The 15,767-nt window shown below is 42.7% G+C and overlaps 1 protein-coding gene across 1 annotated transcript; it reads left to right on the top strand.

Annotated features, from left to right (window-relative positions):
* The first annotated feature begins 2,377 nt into the window (after positions 1–2,377).
* On the top strand, positions 2,378–10,765 carry RGCC (regulator of cell cycle). Its single transcript, XM_069972311.1, has 5 exons — positions 2,378–2,515; positions 5,096–5,269; positions 8,843–8,950; positions 9,351–9,413; positions 10,094–10,765. Exons 1-5 carry the CDS (start codon positions 2,482–2,484, stop codon positions 10,099–10,101), a joined length of 387 nt encoding a protein of 128 aa, XP_069828412.1. The 5' UTR covers positions 2,378–2,481; the 3' UTR covers positions 10,102–10,765.
* The last annotated feature ends 5,002 nt before the right edge of the window (positions 10,766–15,767 follow it).

The following is a 15,767-nucleotide window of genomic DNA, read 5'->3' as shown; positions in this document are numbered from 1 at the left end:
GACAAACAAAATCAGTGGAGACAACATGGATTCCACTTTGGCAGCTCTGTAACCAAAAGGGAAGCTAGGCAAGTGAATTTATTTTATGAGCAATGAAGAGACCTATATACTAGCCACATCTATACAGCTGTTATGGGGTTCCAGCCCCTCATCAATACGGAGCAGTACCCTGTCATCCTGGCTGTCCCTAGCATTATCAGTAACATACGAGATAAAATAAGATTCTTAATCTACCCTTTACTTGTATTACAGTGTGTGATAAGCTGTGGGTGCCTTACACTCAGCATATCTCCTTTATGTGCTGGGTGGTGCTGGGTGTGGCAGACATCAAAAGGCTGTGCGGGTGGCAAGATTACAATTCTGCATTTTATTAGCTGGTGTCATTGCTCTATGGTGAAAATGTACTGGTGTTCATGGTCACTTTAGATTACTTTATTATAAGCGTTCTTGTTTATTGTTTTTCTTTTGCATAAATGTAATATGTAGAACACATCATAACATGATTGAGTATTATCATGCCAGGTCTGAATCTACACGTTCTACACTGTATTCAAGTGAAACCTGTCCTCTTCTTCACCCTGTCCTGCAAAGCAGCATGCATTGTTATGTACAGATAGTTCATAGTGGTGCCAAATGACAGAAGCTGGGCAATTCTCTTCTTAAGAATAAGAGGTGGCATAGATTAATTACAAGGTTTACTTCACCGAACCCAAAAGTGTGGTTAGCTGCCAAACAAACATATACGTGCAGGAAATGGCCTGAAGGTAGTCACTAGGAGCCATTCATGTGAATGGAGCAGCTGCCAGTGTACACACTATACCTGAATAATTAATGCAATTGCAAGATTGCTGAGTAATGCAATTAAGCATAACCCCTTTAAGCTCCATTTACTTCAATGGAACTGAGCAGCAAAACCCCGCCCAAGCTGAAGACAAGAGTGGGGATGTCTCTGGAAGAAGGTGGCCATGTTTTTGTAGCACTGAATAACCCCTTTAAAGGGAAAAGGCAGCTTGTGAAAGGCAAAATAAGAAAAAAGCAATGTCTAGTAGATAATAGACAATGACTTTGGTTGGAGCTTTGTGTTCAGGTGATGCTGGTGAACACATTTCTAAACGTCCATATGTATTAGATCAGCATACGCCCTATGTATTGTTTACTACAAATGCTGCTCCTTTCCAGCCCCTGTTCTGCTTTTCATCCATGTCTTTCTTATACATGGGCATTTATTTTGCCTCACCAAATCACTTGAAAAAACCCAGGTGAGGTTGAGTAGAATGCACATATCCTATGTGGTGATGCCATGTAGCAGTTCAACCCATGGCCCAACACATCAAGACAGTAGTACGGTCATGCTGATAGGGTAACAGAGGCCCTTTGGATATTGATTCTTTGAGTTACTTCTCCTGCATTTTAATCTTCTCCAATCTCTTCCTAACAGAGGGTTTGCTTAATGTCTAAGTCTCCCTAAAACTGCAATATCATGAAGTTAGATTAGTAAAACTGAGCATGAAAGGCGACCAGATGTTTTTGATTAGAAGTGTTTTGCAAGAAAGGGTGGCATTAGGGCAGGTGAGTATGGCTTATTTTATTTATTTATTTTTTTCAGCACTAAGGGTATTTTCTAAAATAAGATGAATTACCAGACACTCCTTTTTAGGTTATTTTCTACGGGAGGTTATAACTTCTTTTCATAGAGAGAATCACCAGGAGCGGGCACACTTTTGCAGCAGACTGCTAACAATCGCTCCCTTTACAGGAGTCTTCCAATAAACAGTTCTAAATGTTCTTGAATGTTCGCCCAGAAAATCCCCCTGTACCAACTTGTATTCTGACTATGGGGCAACAGACACCAAAACACCAGACTGCTGTAAAATCTCGATTTTGAGGCTGCTTTGATGCTGTTTACCCACGTGACCACTGGACACCTGGGTATATGGGCATGTTATCACCAAGACCAAGATCTGCAGCATGGTAGTCCTGTGTAAGCATACTATCAACTAATACACCATGACAGGTCCTCATAGTGCTGGGGAATAGCATCCAAACTGATAAAAGAACTGCACAATCCTCATGATGTCCAACTACATTGAAATGTATGTATTGACTATAATCATCATCTTTAAAGATATTGAGAGACACCGACACACTATGTCTGGTTGTTATACTGTTATATCTGATCCGCTGTACACGTGTTTCTACCATCACAGCTCTATAGAAGAGTGAAAGTCTATGTAGCTGCCATGCTGAGAGCGCCCTCTAGCGGCACGTGACAGCACAGCGCCCGGCTCCTCGGCGCGGGGACAATCATGAATGGAGCGTTCCTGTCTGGCTCTGGCCCCGCCCCCCGTTACGTCAGTGCCCCCAGCTGCAGAACATATAAGAAGTAGAGGGCGCAGATCGCTGCAGAGCGGGACCCAGAGCGGAGAAGGTGCACCGGGATCTATATACTATAGGAGCGAGGATTGTCACTGAGCGGCGGACATGAAGTCACCTAAAGTGAAGAGCTCCCGGAGAGGTGAGTGCGGCTATCAGTGCACCTCTCACCGCTGCACGGAGCGCTGTGGATGGCTCCTTCTCCATAGCATAGTCATGTGTGATCAGCCTGGCACCTGCTCCTCACCTGGGTGCAGGACCACTAGATCTCATCCCTATGGCTGGATAGGTTTATGGTCACAGTGCCAGCCAGGGACTATAGCTTCCCCCTGTAGTGTGCCAGGGGCCACGTCTTCCCCCTGTAGTGTGCCAGGGGCCACGTCTTCCCCCTGTAGTGTGCCAGGGGCCACGTCTTCCCCCTGTAGTGTGCCAGGGGCCACGTCTTCCCCCTGTAGTGTGCCAGGGACTATAGCTTCCCCCTGTAGTGTGCCAGGGGCCACGTCTTCCCCCTGTAGTGTGCCAGGGGCCACGTCTTCCCCCTGTAGTGTGCCAGGGGCCACGTCTTCCCCCTGTAGTGTGCCAGGGGCCACGTCTTCCCCCTGTGGTGTGCCAGGGGCCACGTCTTCCCCCTGTAGTGTGCCAGGGTAAGGTATAGCAAATATCCCCTGGATGGATGGATGTGCACTTGTACTCTGCTCTGTTGCCTAATGGCTTCCCATAGTGTTCCCACATCATCATGTCCTAGCCCTCCAGCCCTGTCTGTCTCGCCTGACTTGTTCTAGCCATCAGGATTTCACAGATACTAGTGCAATAGTCCAATAACCTATAGCTGGGGCTTTTGGCAGCTGCTAATGCAATGACCCCAGGGACAGGCAATTTTACGTTCAGAATGCTGTGCCTTCCATATGTTGATGGAATAAAGTGCCAGTCTTAGGCAGGCTTCACACACTGCAAAATTAAAACAAAAAAGAAAACTGCCATGAAATCTGTATAAAAGGTGGCTGTTATTTTAATCTAATAATGTGTTGTAATAAAGCCTATGGAAAAGCCCCTGTTGGCGCCCACTCTATATAAAAGTCTGTAATTCCAAAGTTATTTCCTATATAGTAGGTGCTGTGGCGGGCACTTTTCTGTAGACTTTATTAGAATACATTATTAGATTAAAAAACGGCCGCCTTTTACACTTATTTTCTTCCATTTCAGTATGTGAACCCAGCCTGGAGGTTTATTCACCCTTTCTTTTCTACAATGACCCCAGGGTAGGGACAGCATTACTGTGGCACCATGGTCAGGACCTGCCAGACTATCCCATCTGCCTCATACTTGTCGGAAAAAGAAAATGTCAGGTAGCTGAGCTTCAAAAGGGAATATGAACATGGCCTAATTGGGTCTAAAGCGGTTACTACATTCAAGTAATTTTATTCTTGCCATAGCCCAACCTTATGATCTTTGACTCCCAAGCTATGAAGGATTAGTGACCTGTGACTTGTCCCTATGGGATGAGTAAAGGATCAGCTACCCTGCTAGTGCCTATACATATCTATTCTGTATTTCTTATGTATCTGTGAATTGCTGAGTGTGCAGGGGTGACAGCTCTTTTATATACTTGTAATTCTGTATGATCATTGTGCCCCAGGTTCTTCTGTCAAGATTGTCAGGGCTCTAGACACTGCTCTTTGTGTAGCTTAACCTGTCCATTGAGCTCGGCGCTTCTGCCCCAGCAGATGTGCTATTCAATGTGTCTTGGGCTATTGAATTAGAGAGCTTCCCATAAAGTGCAGAGCTGTGTTTTGCTAAAGAGGCTTTCTCTGCCCTTTGTTCCCAGCCTCAGGCTAATGCTCTATTATGAGGAGTACCCACAGTGGAAGAGATCTCTGGTGCTGCCAAGTCACCCATACAAGTGATGTGCCAGCCTGATGATTGTTTCAGGCCAGGTCTGGGGAAAGTCTTGAAAACTAATCACTAGTCTTAAAATGACATTACTATACTGGTAACATCCAGTGACTCACCCTGTGGGTTTGTGACACGTGTAGCCTTATTCAGAAATGTACCATAACCTGGGTCATGTAGTGTCTAGATAAGACAGGAACTAAATGTCAATGTTCTAGACACTTAATACTCTATTTTATATTATTATATGTCCGTGGAAATATTAACTAAAGTCTTTTGGAAATAAGTATAGAGCAAAAGTACAACCTACAGACCTCTTGGGTGCCAACCTAGTGTCCCATCCTAAGATGAAGTATTTTTGTCCTATTTCTTTGCTCACTGGGCTTTGCATTAAAGGGGTTATCCAGAGCTACAAAAACATGGCCACTTTCTTTCAGAGACAACACGACTCTTGTCTCCAGTTCAGGTGCAGTTTGCAATTAAGCTCCATTCACTTCAATGGAACTGAGCAGCAAAACCCGGACAAGCTGGAGACGAGTGGTGCTGTCTCTAAAAGAAAGTGGCCATGTTTTTGTAGCGCTGGATAACCCCTTTAAGAGTTTGTATTCCCAGACTGTGCTTGGGCTGGTGGCAGCCTTTACTGCTGCTACATCACATACAAGTCGACCTCTGAATGAAGAAGAGTATGTCTGCTATATAATGGCTATAAGGATATCCGACTAGTCACTGACATACGGAAAGGACTCATTAAGTTGTGATGTAAAACCATTGTCTGTTACGCATAAACAAAGTGTGGCTGAGTTCTCATTATTCTGTGGTTTTTGTCCATCAGCCGCCTTTATTGAAGATGACGATCTGAATGAGGTGCTGTGTGAATTTGATGCAGTCTTAGAAGATTTTTCCTCACCTTTCAATAAAAGGCGTTTCCGATATGATGAACATCTGCAGACCATGAAGAGGAGGAGTAGTGCCAGCATCAGCGACAGTGGAATCAGCGATTCAGAAAGTGAGCAACTGTACAGGTGACATTATTGGGATGAATGTAACGGTGGAGAGAGGCCCATGGGTATAAGCTGTTGTATATGGTCGGTGTGTTGTAGGATCCAATGTAAGGAGTGGAGATGTTGGATCTTGGTTTAAGTTTAAACAAATTCCATTAAATCCTCAATCTACTGCGGATTCCTCAGTGACTTTATAATATCTGCATTATACATATGGATGAGTTTGTGAAAATCCACATGCAAGCTACTGCATTCAGCTGTAGATTTCACCTGTGCAACTTCACAGCTAGAATCCACTTCATTTCTATCTTGTGTGGACTCTTGAGGAGGGCAGAATTCCTTTCAGCCATCCTGTGCATCCGCTCTTTCAACAAATATCATGTTTAATAGGATCAGTCCTATGGGGATTAACGTGAACACTTAAAGCGACTCTGTACCCACAATCTGTCCCCCACCCCCCCCCAAACCACTTGTACCTTCGGATAGCTGCTTTTAATCCAAGATCTGCCCTGGGGTCCGTTCGGCAGGGGATGCAGTTATTGTCCTAAAAACAACTTTTAATCCTGCAGCGCTGTGTCTAACGGCGGGAGCTTACATTTGTATATGCATTAGGCTGGCACACCCTCTCTGTCCTTCCTTTCCACCCTCCTCAACATTTACTGCTGTTTGAGCTTTGCACAGGTGTATTAACGATCCAGCCCATGTTCATTATACAAACAGGTGGGGAATAGGGAGCAATCTGCCTGGATCATTCCTAATGCTAAGGAGGGTGGGGGGGAGGAAGGACAGAGAGAGTGTGTCAGACTAATGCATATACAAATGTAAGCCCCGGCCATTAGACACAGCGTTGCCGGATTAAAAGTTATTTTTATGACAATAACTGCATCCCCTGCTGAACGGACCCCAGGACAGATCTTGGATTAAAAGCAGCTATCTGAAGGTACAAGTGGTTTGGGGGGTCAGATTGTGGGTACAGTCTCGCTTTATCTGTGTTCTTTATGGGGAAGGGTAAGTCAGTCACCCTGCTCTGGCGTTTGCTTATCTTTCTGAGAACTCTTAAGAGGTTGGGTAGTAAAAATCCATCATGCTTGACCCCTACTTCTACCGACATCTTCTGTTGGTGGAGCACCAGAAAGCCGCCATGCACCATAGACGGTCAGACAGCAGACAATCTTGATGTAGCAAACTTTTAGATTAGAAGGCATTAACATGGAGGAATCCCTTTAAATCCTGATCTAACATCTACAGTAAGATCTTGTGTTCAAGATGAAAGGCAGCATGGCAACCCTACTGTGACAAAGTGGTCTTCCTGATAAAGCAGAGATTATAATCACACCTTGAGAGACACAAGTGCTGTGAAAGCCATGTTAGAGTAAAGTTGGGTTGGACAAGAAATTGCTGACCGGTAAAGTCCTGTCCATCACTTTGCACTGTGAAATTGTTGGTACTGTGAGTATGTCTAAAGTCTAACATTGGCTATAATGTAGAAGTCAGGAAATGGTATTCCTCTTCCAAGTGGCTGTTTTCAAGATCCATTGGGTTGCCTATAAAGTTGATATCCATTTATTGCCATCATGTTCCGTTATATTTCCAGAACTATCTGCAGTTGAGCCAATGAATGATGTAGCCGGCATATAGATTTCATTAAACTCAGAACAACTTTTGACTTGTGGACAAAAATCAATAGAGTTATGTGTTTTTGTTTTGTAACCCCCCTCCCCCCATTCTACTTACTGGGTTGCCTCTTTAGACAGTGCAGTTGAATAGTTCAGACTATATTTCATGCACACAGTTTTCAGTGGTCTTGTCTAGGATCAGCAGTTCAGAGCACCATATCAGATGGTTATTATAAGGTCTGTGGGCTCTGCTATGTGTAGTTATCATTTATTACTCTTTGGAACCGGGCAAAACCTGCCTATGTATTCTGGATTTTCTTCTTGATTCTTAATCCAGAATAGCGTATTTGCACTGCCTGGAAATATAAATAAATCTGTTTAGAGCAGGCAAGTGAGTTTCGTTCTAGGTCTGAGTAGTGGCACATGTTGTGGATCCCTGTAACTGTTGGTGACACGTGCGGCGTCTGCTACGCACATGCATAGTAACCCACAGGAAATGGTTTGCTTTGCATTGTTTTGTTCTAGTTGTCATGTCAGCTGTTATTGTGTACTGGTAAATATAGTTATTTGCATCTGTAAGCTTCAGTATGTCCATGTAGAAAGGGGAAATAACGGATCCGAGTACTCTGTTATATACTGCTCTGGTCAGTCGGGTGGGGTTTATTAGGGTGCATTTATATACTTGCTGGTTTAGTTCTCCTGTGGAATCAAATTCAGTCAATGTTGGCTTTATCCATGTTGTGGTGAGAACATGGACAGGGATCGGCCCTGTGTAGATCCTACAAAGAAGGGTTTGGAGAATAACCCAAAGAACATTGAAAGGAAATGGAGCAAAGCTGTATCTTTTGTCATCTAAGACTAGTTGTTTAGTGGTGAGGTTGTCTTAACTGACTGTAAATCCCTCTCCTCTATATGTACACATCTACAATATAGTGAGAAATTAGATCACTTACAGGCCAGTGTTGTGGTGTTCTTATCATGTATGGCCGTAAACTACAGCAAATGTTAGTGATACTTATCTTTTTAATAGTGAAGAAACAAAGCTTCCATGATGCCCGCACTAGAGAAAGTCCATGTTCATGTCTGAAGTCTTAGGATATATTTCTACAGTTGTAATTATATTTATTTTAACTTGTGGCAAGGCTTTCCTGCGCCTCTGCGGTGGCCGTGTGGCTTTGCCAACTTCAGAATAGGAATATACAGTATGTTTCCATAGACTTTAACAAAAACACTCTCAGCCATGAAAAGGTTGGATAACTCTTTAAACCAGCAGAAAGTTCTGAAAGTGGAAAATTAAACTGGTGATTTTTTTGCAGGCTGTTCTATCATAAGCCGGATGTCGATAACTGGCATTATCTCCTTTTCTGACCTATATACAAAGATACATAACCATTTGCCTTGGCCGTGCTGGAATAGGGACAAGGGCAGTGACTGAAAAGTCAATACACAATGTGCACACATTATTGTCTGGAAAAATCTTTAACCTGTTCAGGATACTATGCCCAGGTTACACAGACAGTGCGGTGGGTGAAATGGTGATGTTTTTATTTACTTTCATTGTGATTATGATTCCTCTCAAGCACAACAGGCCTCAAGTGTCATATAGGCCTCTTCCCTCCCTGCTCTGTATGATAGATTTATGGAGTTTGGCTTACAGCTCTGAGCCTTATACATCAATCATGCAAGGAATGGAGGAGGCATGCATGCTGCAGCTCAGCATGGCCTCAGTGGCACTCTAGCTTGAAAGGAAACCATGATTTTCTAAGTTTGCGAATAGTCATCAGATAAGGTATTATTACTATCTTCCCGTGTCTCTAGCTCTGAAGAATTTTATATATATAATATATATAAATTTTAGTGGTCTCTTATTGCATTGTTACAGGTTTTCATATATAGCCTTTCCCTGCATTTTATACAACCATTTTTATGTATTTATTACTCAATAAATATTTCATATTACAGGTGCAGATTCCCTCTGTAGAAACAGTTTTAGTTTCAGTGACGAAAAGCTAAATTCTCCAACACTGTCTTCTCCAACACTCTCATCTCCAACAGAGACTCCACGAAAAGGTAATGTGAGAGCACAGGCTTGCTTTGGGTTCATTTATACAATAATTATTTTTCCGGGCAGAAGCTTGTATTCTCTATCTAATTCACATCACATTTGCGCTGTACGCCTATGGTATACACATGCAAGGCAGTAGGCCCACTGACCTTTGTGGCATTCACTAGATGGCAATACTCATTCCGTTAAACTAAATGCAGTCACTAGTAGATTTGTTTCATCCATTAATGTCAACAGGCCCACCACAGGGATACTGAGGTATACACTGGCACACCTCTTGTTGGTATTCTGATGTATATACCTGTGCCATAATGCTACTATGCTCCTATACTTACCAGTGATAATACTTAGTGTCTTGTCAGTAAACTGTATTTGCATTGTAATAATCATATCTTCTCTTCACAGCTAAACTTGGGGACACAAAGGAACTGGAAGATTTCATCGCAGATCTTGACAGAACACTTGCAAGTAAGCTCATCAATATTCAGGAATGACTACACATCACCTGAATTCTCCCTGTGTCTCTTACATTCATTAAGAGATATTATTTATAGTGTGTTTACACACCGATTTTTGAAGCCAAAGCCAGGAATGGATTTGAGGCACTGTTCCCCGTTTAGTCTGTTCCTGGCTTTGGCTTCAAATCTTTGGCAGATAATCTTTCTGTGTAAATAGACCCTAAAGCTCAAGAGTGAAAGACAGTCCCAAACCACAGCATGCAGGCCTTCTCCCTCCCCCACCCCCTCCTTGCCTAAATTGATTGATTGCACAGTGCTCAGGCTGCATTCTGCATTCTGCAGTTTGGCACTACCTCCTTGACACTTGAGCTCTCAGCATGTTATACGGCTGACAGATCCTCCCCATTATTGGCCTTGTGGAAGCCTTATACCCTAGCAAAATGTATTGCTAGAGTTAATTGGTGTAGAGGATTGATGGTAAGATGTCATTGTCCTGGACAGGAGACATCTTTGTCCTAAGCCCTTAGACTCGCATAAGCTCATTATTTTGCGGTGAGGTCATCCAGGAATAATCTTCTTTGAGATGTTTTGGAGCTGCACCTGACTATGACGGCTGGCTTCCCATGTATCATACAGTGCACACACACCTTCACATTGTATGGTAACCTCTGGCCTTCTTTCCTCTCCCAGGCATGTGAAGCACTGTATGGCTGGTCATACCATGTGACGTCTCCGATGACACAGAAGGCTGTCAACCCTCATGAAGTAATGTTACGTAAAGCAGACTTTGGCAGATGAAGACTGTATCGCCATACTTTTATGTGACTCCAGCATATGAACCTGCTGCATGGTTGTAGAAAAACTGATATTTGTTTTTAATACTTTAAGATACAGTTGACTGTATTTTTACCTACACAATGCTTATTGTAATTTAAAATGCTTTTATGAAGATAATTTGTAATGTTATAGTTGAGACAAATGTAATGAAGCTTTTTCTCATATAATATATTTTTGTATACAAATAAACCACTGTGTGGATTGTATTTCTTTACAAGGAACCATGAGCACTGTGGGAAGGGAACTGGCTGAGCAGTCATTTGACTTGAGCTGGTCATAGTGACTATGTGTAGTGAGGGGCTGCCAGCTGACTTTAAGTGCCAAAATAGTGGTTGGCTTCAGTTCTGTATTGTCTGTCATGGAAGCTCATACCCCAGTAAAACTTCTCAGCTATATGGCTCACCCTTTATTATGTTTATCATGGTGAAGTAAAGCCTGTATTTCTAATTTCAATCACAGGTATATTCCCATCCTACCAAGGACAATATGCTGACATATATAGTATATGGTTGTGTACTGCAGCAGTCACACTGACAATTTTCTGACAAAACAACTGTTTTTTGTGAACCCTTTTCCCCTGGCTTTTTTTTTTTTTTTTATCTCCAGCTTGTATAAAAGTTTTGGCCCTATTGCAAGAAAAGCTATTTTGAGCTAATCGAAAAATCATCATCGGTAATCGTTCGCAAATCTTTTGATGTATGTACACATTGTTCGTAATTACAATAATTCGTGTAGTAGAGTTAACAAACTATTGTAACTAGCTACTATTCTGTGTATTATGGTGAATGTTTTCACGTCTTTCCCAAAAGCGCTCATCTGCAATTGTTAATCGGCGAAGACTAAAAAGTCTACTTGGACCCTTAGGTCTTCAGTCCAAGAGCGCTTTTTAACAGGCTGACAATCGGCAACAATAGTTCCTAGGAACGCTCATGTGGTTGATATTTGGCTCATGTAATAGTGTTGGCAATCAGCTGAGGAGCAGGAAAATGCCTGCTCGTCAGCTAATCATATCTTTTGTGAAGTGGTAAAATTTATCGTTATCGGCCGCACACCTTCCTCTGTTAACGGGGACAATGAATAACAAATGTTTAATAGCTGCATGATGGATGCAGTGATCTTTCGTGCTACCCAGCCATGTAATTGTGCAGTGTAAAAACAAACAAAAAAAGCGCTGTAAAAGGGTATGCCAGAGGGAGGGGGATTAAGAAAAGGGGGGGGGGATTAGGAAAAGGGGGGGGGGGATTAAGAAAAGGAGGGGGGGGATTAAGAAAAGGGGGGGGGGGATTAAGAAAAGGGGGGGGGGGATTAAGAAAAGGGGGGGGGGGGGATTAAGAAAAGGGGGGAGACCCTATCATCAAAGAGGTAAGGGTCCAGTGATAGTAATTTAGGGACTGAAGAGGTGGGGTGATTCCTTTACCTGTCTAAGAAAAAAATGTATTGGAAGGCAGGAGAGTCGCAGAAGGAGAGCCAAGGTTGCCACATGTGTAGAAATTACTCGGGCAGTATGGAGAGAAGAGAAATCTTAGGTGTGTTAGAGTTTTTTCCACTGATTGAGTGGTAGAGGGAGAGGACACCCTTACAGAAATGTTTTAGAGCCGGACACCCCCACCAGACATATCACATAGTACCCTGTTTAGTCCCACATCGCCAACAGACATGTGAGACAAAAGGGAATATGCGGTGTAAGTTTTGTCTCCTGCGCAGAGCAGGTAATAGACAATTTGGGGGTCGTTAGGCCCCGACCCCATTATCCTTGCTGGATTCACTAAGAGGTGCACGCCTCTTAGTGAATTCAACTTGACCTGCGCCCGCCGTAATTTCTGCCATGTTTTATGCCTGCGAGAAGACATAAATCAGGCACAAGGGGGGGGGCCATGCATCACCGCGCCAGGGATATGGCTGGCGTATGCCAGCTATATGGGGTGAATCTGCCCTTTCTCCCTGGCGTATGCCAGGGGCACAAGATTGCTAAATGTTCCCCTTTGTGTAATCAGAGAAAGTGGAAATCTGCCACTTTTTATAAGAAAAAAAATAAAGAAATTGTGTAGGAAGGGGCAATGCTTATACAGCACCTGATAATATACAATGCTATTCTCATGCAGAGTCCATCGGAGAAAAAAAAAAAAGGTTTTCCATGCCTTTATGAAATCAAATAAATATAGAAACGCCCATAGGCATGAAGTGTGAAATGTAGTGATAGTCATGTTCCATGCATAGTCTGTGTTATGCAGCCTTACATAATAGCACAAAGTTTACTTCCAATAAAAATCTGAAAAAGGCCATATATACAGGTATGAACCATCTTTCCTTTATATAACAATATTAGGGTGCCTTCACACCTACCGTATTGCAGCAGAAAATCCGCTGCGAATCTGCAGCAGATTTAACTAAATGAATGAACACAGCATTAAATACGCACTGTCAAATCCGCTGCGGATCTGCAGCGGATTTGTAAGTGCGGATTTGATGCTAAGTTCATTCATTTAGTTAAATCTGCTGCAGATCCGCAGCGGATTTTCTGCTGCGATACGGTAGGTGTGAAGGAACCCTTATGGTAAATATTATGTCTCGGCTTTGGCCCACCTTCATTTAGTGTTCACCATAGAAAACTACACAGTGTATTGATAATGGTGGAACCAATGACTTATAATACTGTGGTCATCTTATATCTGCCCTACCTATTACTGGAAATCTTATCTAAAAAATACAAAAGGCCCCAATCTCTCTGGAAAGTCTGCTGGAGACTACAACTTTTTACAGTTTTTTCTTCTCCACCTCCACACATTACAGAATTGAGAACTCCCCAACATGTCCCTGATCAGGAACACACACATCAGATGTAGCCTCGGGAGGTTTTCCCATTGTAAAACCACGCTTGGAGTATGATACATTTATGCCATGGAACATTTATTTCCATTTAGTTTCCCAGGCTAGAAGAACAATCCAGACATTTGTGCCATGGTCTCTTTTTGTGAAGCTTGTCTTTGTTCAGCCATGAAATATGGCTGCCATTTGCCCTGACACTTTGACTCTTATTACAAATTCATCTAAAACTGGCAGCACCAGATCTAAACTGGAACATTTGTAGAACTTTTCCACCAGCAGCTAAATGCCTCATGGATGATACTTCAGTAGATCAATGAATACAACATAAGCTGCATATTGAAAAGTGGACTGACTGGAAGATGTTCTTTTAGTTGGAATTCTTGACTGTTCTGAACTCTGTAAACATAACAATAAAGAGATTTTGTCTCCAAGAGGACTGACCGTAAGAAGGAAAAGGGAGGAAGGATGGATACATTGTATACCAATAAAAAATACAATGCTCCAGGAAGGAATCCAATGAAACTTTAACTGCATGACTGTAATAATGAAATATGTAAGTGATTACAATGGTAGAGCTAGAAGATGAGTCAATTAGGGAAAACTGTACAACCTAAAGGCTTAGAGGCTGAAGTTCCCGGTTGGACCGTTAGGATCCAAGATGAGACATGGTATCCTGCAGCACATTAGGTTGCTGAAGCTGGCGTCGCAGCTGGTCTTCTGAATTATCGACATTAATCTGGTTACCAGGCATGCCAAGGAAGTGTCGCTATCTGGTGGAGACATTTGTGGGAAGTCCTTGATGTGTGTGGATGAGCATCATCGTGCTGAATAATGCCAGCTGTGTGTCCTGCCATGAGAAGCAACACATGTGGCTGTGGGATGTCCTACACATGTTACTTAGCTGTCAGTGTCCCTCATATTAATACTAGGGTCTGTCGTAGTATACAATGGTTCGCAAGATCATTACACCAGCAGTTGGGGCTCCCCAGCAAAGGCAGGACTGAAACCTGTACTGCGAGGCCTCCATTATCTCAAATACATTGTTTTAATTAAGTTATATTAATTATATAAGTATTTTTTTTTAAATGTACAGTTTTTCTTTTATGTACATACTTCTGTTGACTGGCAGCAGTAAGGGGCGACACGGACCCCTCTGCTGCCACAAATGTTTGTGTGGGAAACTGCAGGGCTCTAACAGTACCCTGCTCTGTATAGCAATGTTTGGCAGTGCTAGAGCAGAGAGGGGATTGGAAACTGCAGGGCTATTTGCAACTAGAGTTGATCGAACCTCAGGAAATCCTAGGTTCGATCGAACTCGAACATTCACAAACCTGCTGCATTTGATTGCTGAAGGAGGAGACTGCCAGGGTACCGCCTGGAATTCCAGGATTCAGCCTATTACCTAGGCTGAATCCCAGATTTCCAGGCGGTACCCGGGCACTCTCCTCCTTCCCCACGGACCAGGCAGGCATCAGCAATTAAATGCGGCAGGTTCAAGAATGTTCGAGTTCAAGCGAACCTAGGATTTCCTGAGGTTCGATCAACTCTATTCCCAACACAAGCATTGGTTGCATCAGATGGGACTGTGTAGCCCCTTACTGCTGCCGATAACAATATTTTTAGGAACAAAGTTACATAGTAATATACATTTATTAAACCAATGTATTAGCATATATATATAATATGTTTAGTCTCTGTAACCCTTCAAGTGCCTGGAAATAGATCGGACAGAGAAAGGGGTGTATAATGAAGATGCCACCTATGTCTGGATGATGGACAGGAAGACTATGAGAGGTGCTCATGCTTGTCAGCAGATCAGATGATCCTCTCTACTGGTGATTCAGCCTATTTCCTAGGCTGAATCACGGAATTCCAGGCGGTCCCCGGGATGTCTCCCCCTTCCGCACGGACCGTGAAGACATTAGCAATTAAATGTGGAAGGTCCGGCTAGGTTCGAGTTCGATCGAACCTAGCTTTTTCAGATGTTCGATCAAGCCTACTGGTGGTCTGTCTGTGTGGGGGTAATGATCGGGAGTCAGAAGCTTTGCAGCAGCTGCTCTGGACACTTGCGGTAATAGTAGTATTATTATTTTTACATCACCGCCACGCATATAAAAATTTATTTTTACCTCCAGACAAGTCAGGATAATCAAATAGATATCCTATAAGGCCTTACTATATGTGTCTTGCCTTTTGCACAAGCACTGATTACATTGTCTAGTATGGGACGAAATAGGAGCTACTAGTACTCTTTTTAGTTAAAATTTTTCCAGATGCATTAAACGATTATGTATTGCTATATGTATTGCAAACATGTTCCAAAATCCACGAGCTCTTGGCAAATAAATAAAGTGACATTCTGGATTTAATTTAGCCTGGAATTTTATTTCCAGACATCGAATAACTTGCACACTCAGTTGCCTACAGACTTGGTGGGACAGCATTCCAGAAAATGTTGAGTAACCCCCTCTAAGCTAAAAATATAAAAGAGTATGGACAGGGAAAGAGAAACTTCTTAATATCAGGGATTTATTCATTTACAAATAAAACACAAACGACACCCAATTGTTGTATTTCAGGGCTTTCAGTTATGGGAAACAGCTGATTTACAATGCCTTAGTGTTTTCTATTAGATTAGGAACATTCCTAATATTACTGCCAAACCTTATTTGACTTTTTGGAAACATGCAACTATTTAGCT

Source organism: Dendropsophus ebraccatus, chromosome 5, assembly GCF_027789765.1.
Source record: "Dendropsophus ebraccatus isolate aDenEbr1 chromosome 5, aDenEbr1.pat, whole genome shotgun sequence".
NCBI classification, from domain to species: Eukaryota; Metazoa; Chordata; class Amphibia; order Anura; family Hylidae; genus Dendropsophus; species Dendropsophus ebraccatus.
Note: the sequence above shows the minus strand (reverse complement) of the source record. Positions and strands in the feature narration are given on the sequence as shown.

Bases quoted from the DNA above. Each gene is read 5' to 3' on its own strand.
- RGCC (XM_069972311.1), top strand. From the start codon at position 2,482: ATGAAGTCACCTAAAGTGAAGAGCTCCCGGAGAG. The intron at 2,516-5,095 runs GTGAGTGCGGCT...TTTGTCCATCAG, and splicing joins AGTGAAGAGCTCCCGGAGAG to CCGCCTTTATTGAAGATGAC. The intron at 8,951-9,350 runs GTAATGTGAGAG...TTCTCTTCACAG, and splicing joins AACAGAGACTCCACGAAAAG to CTAAACTTGGGGACACAAAG.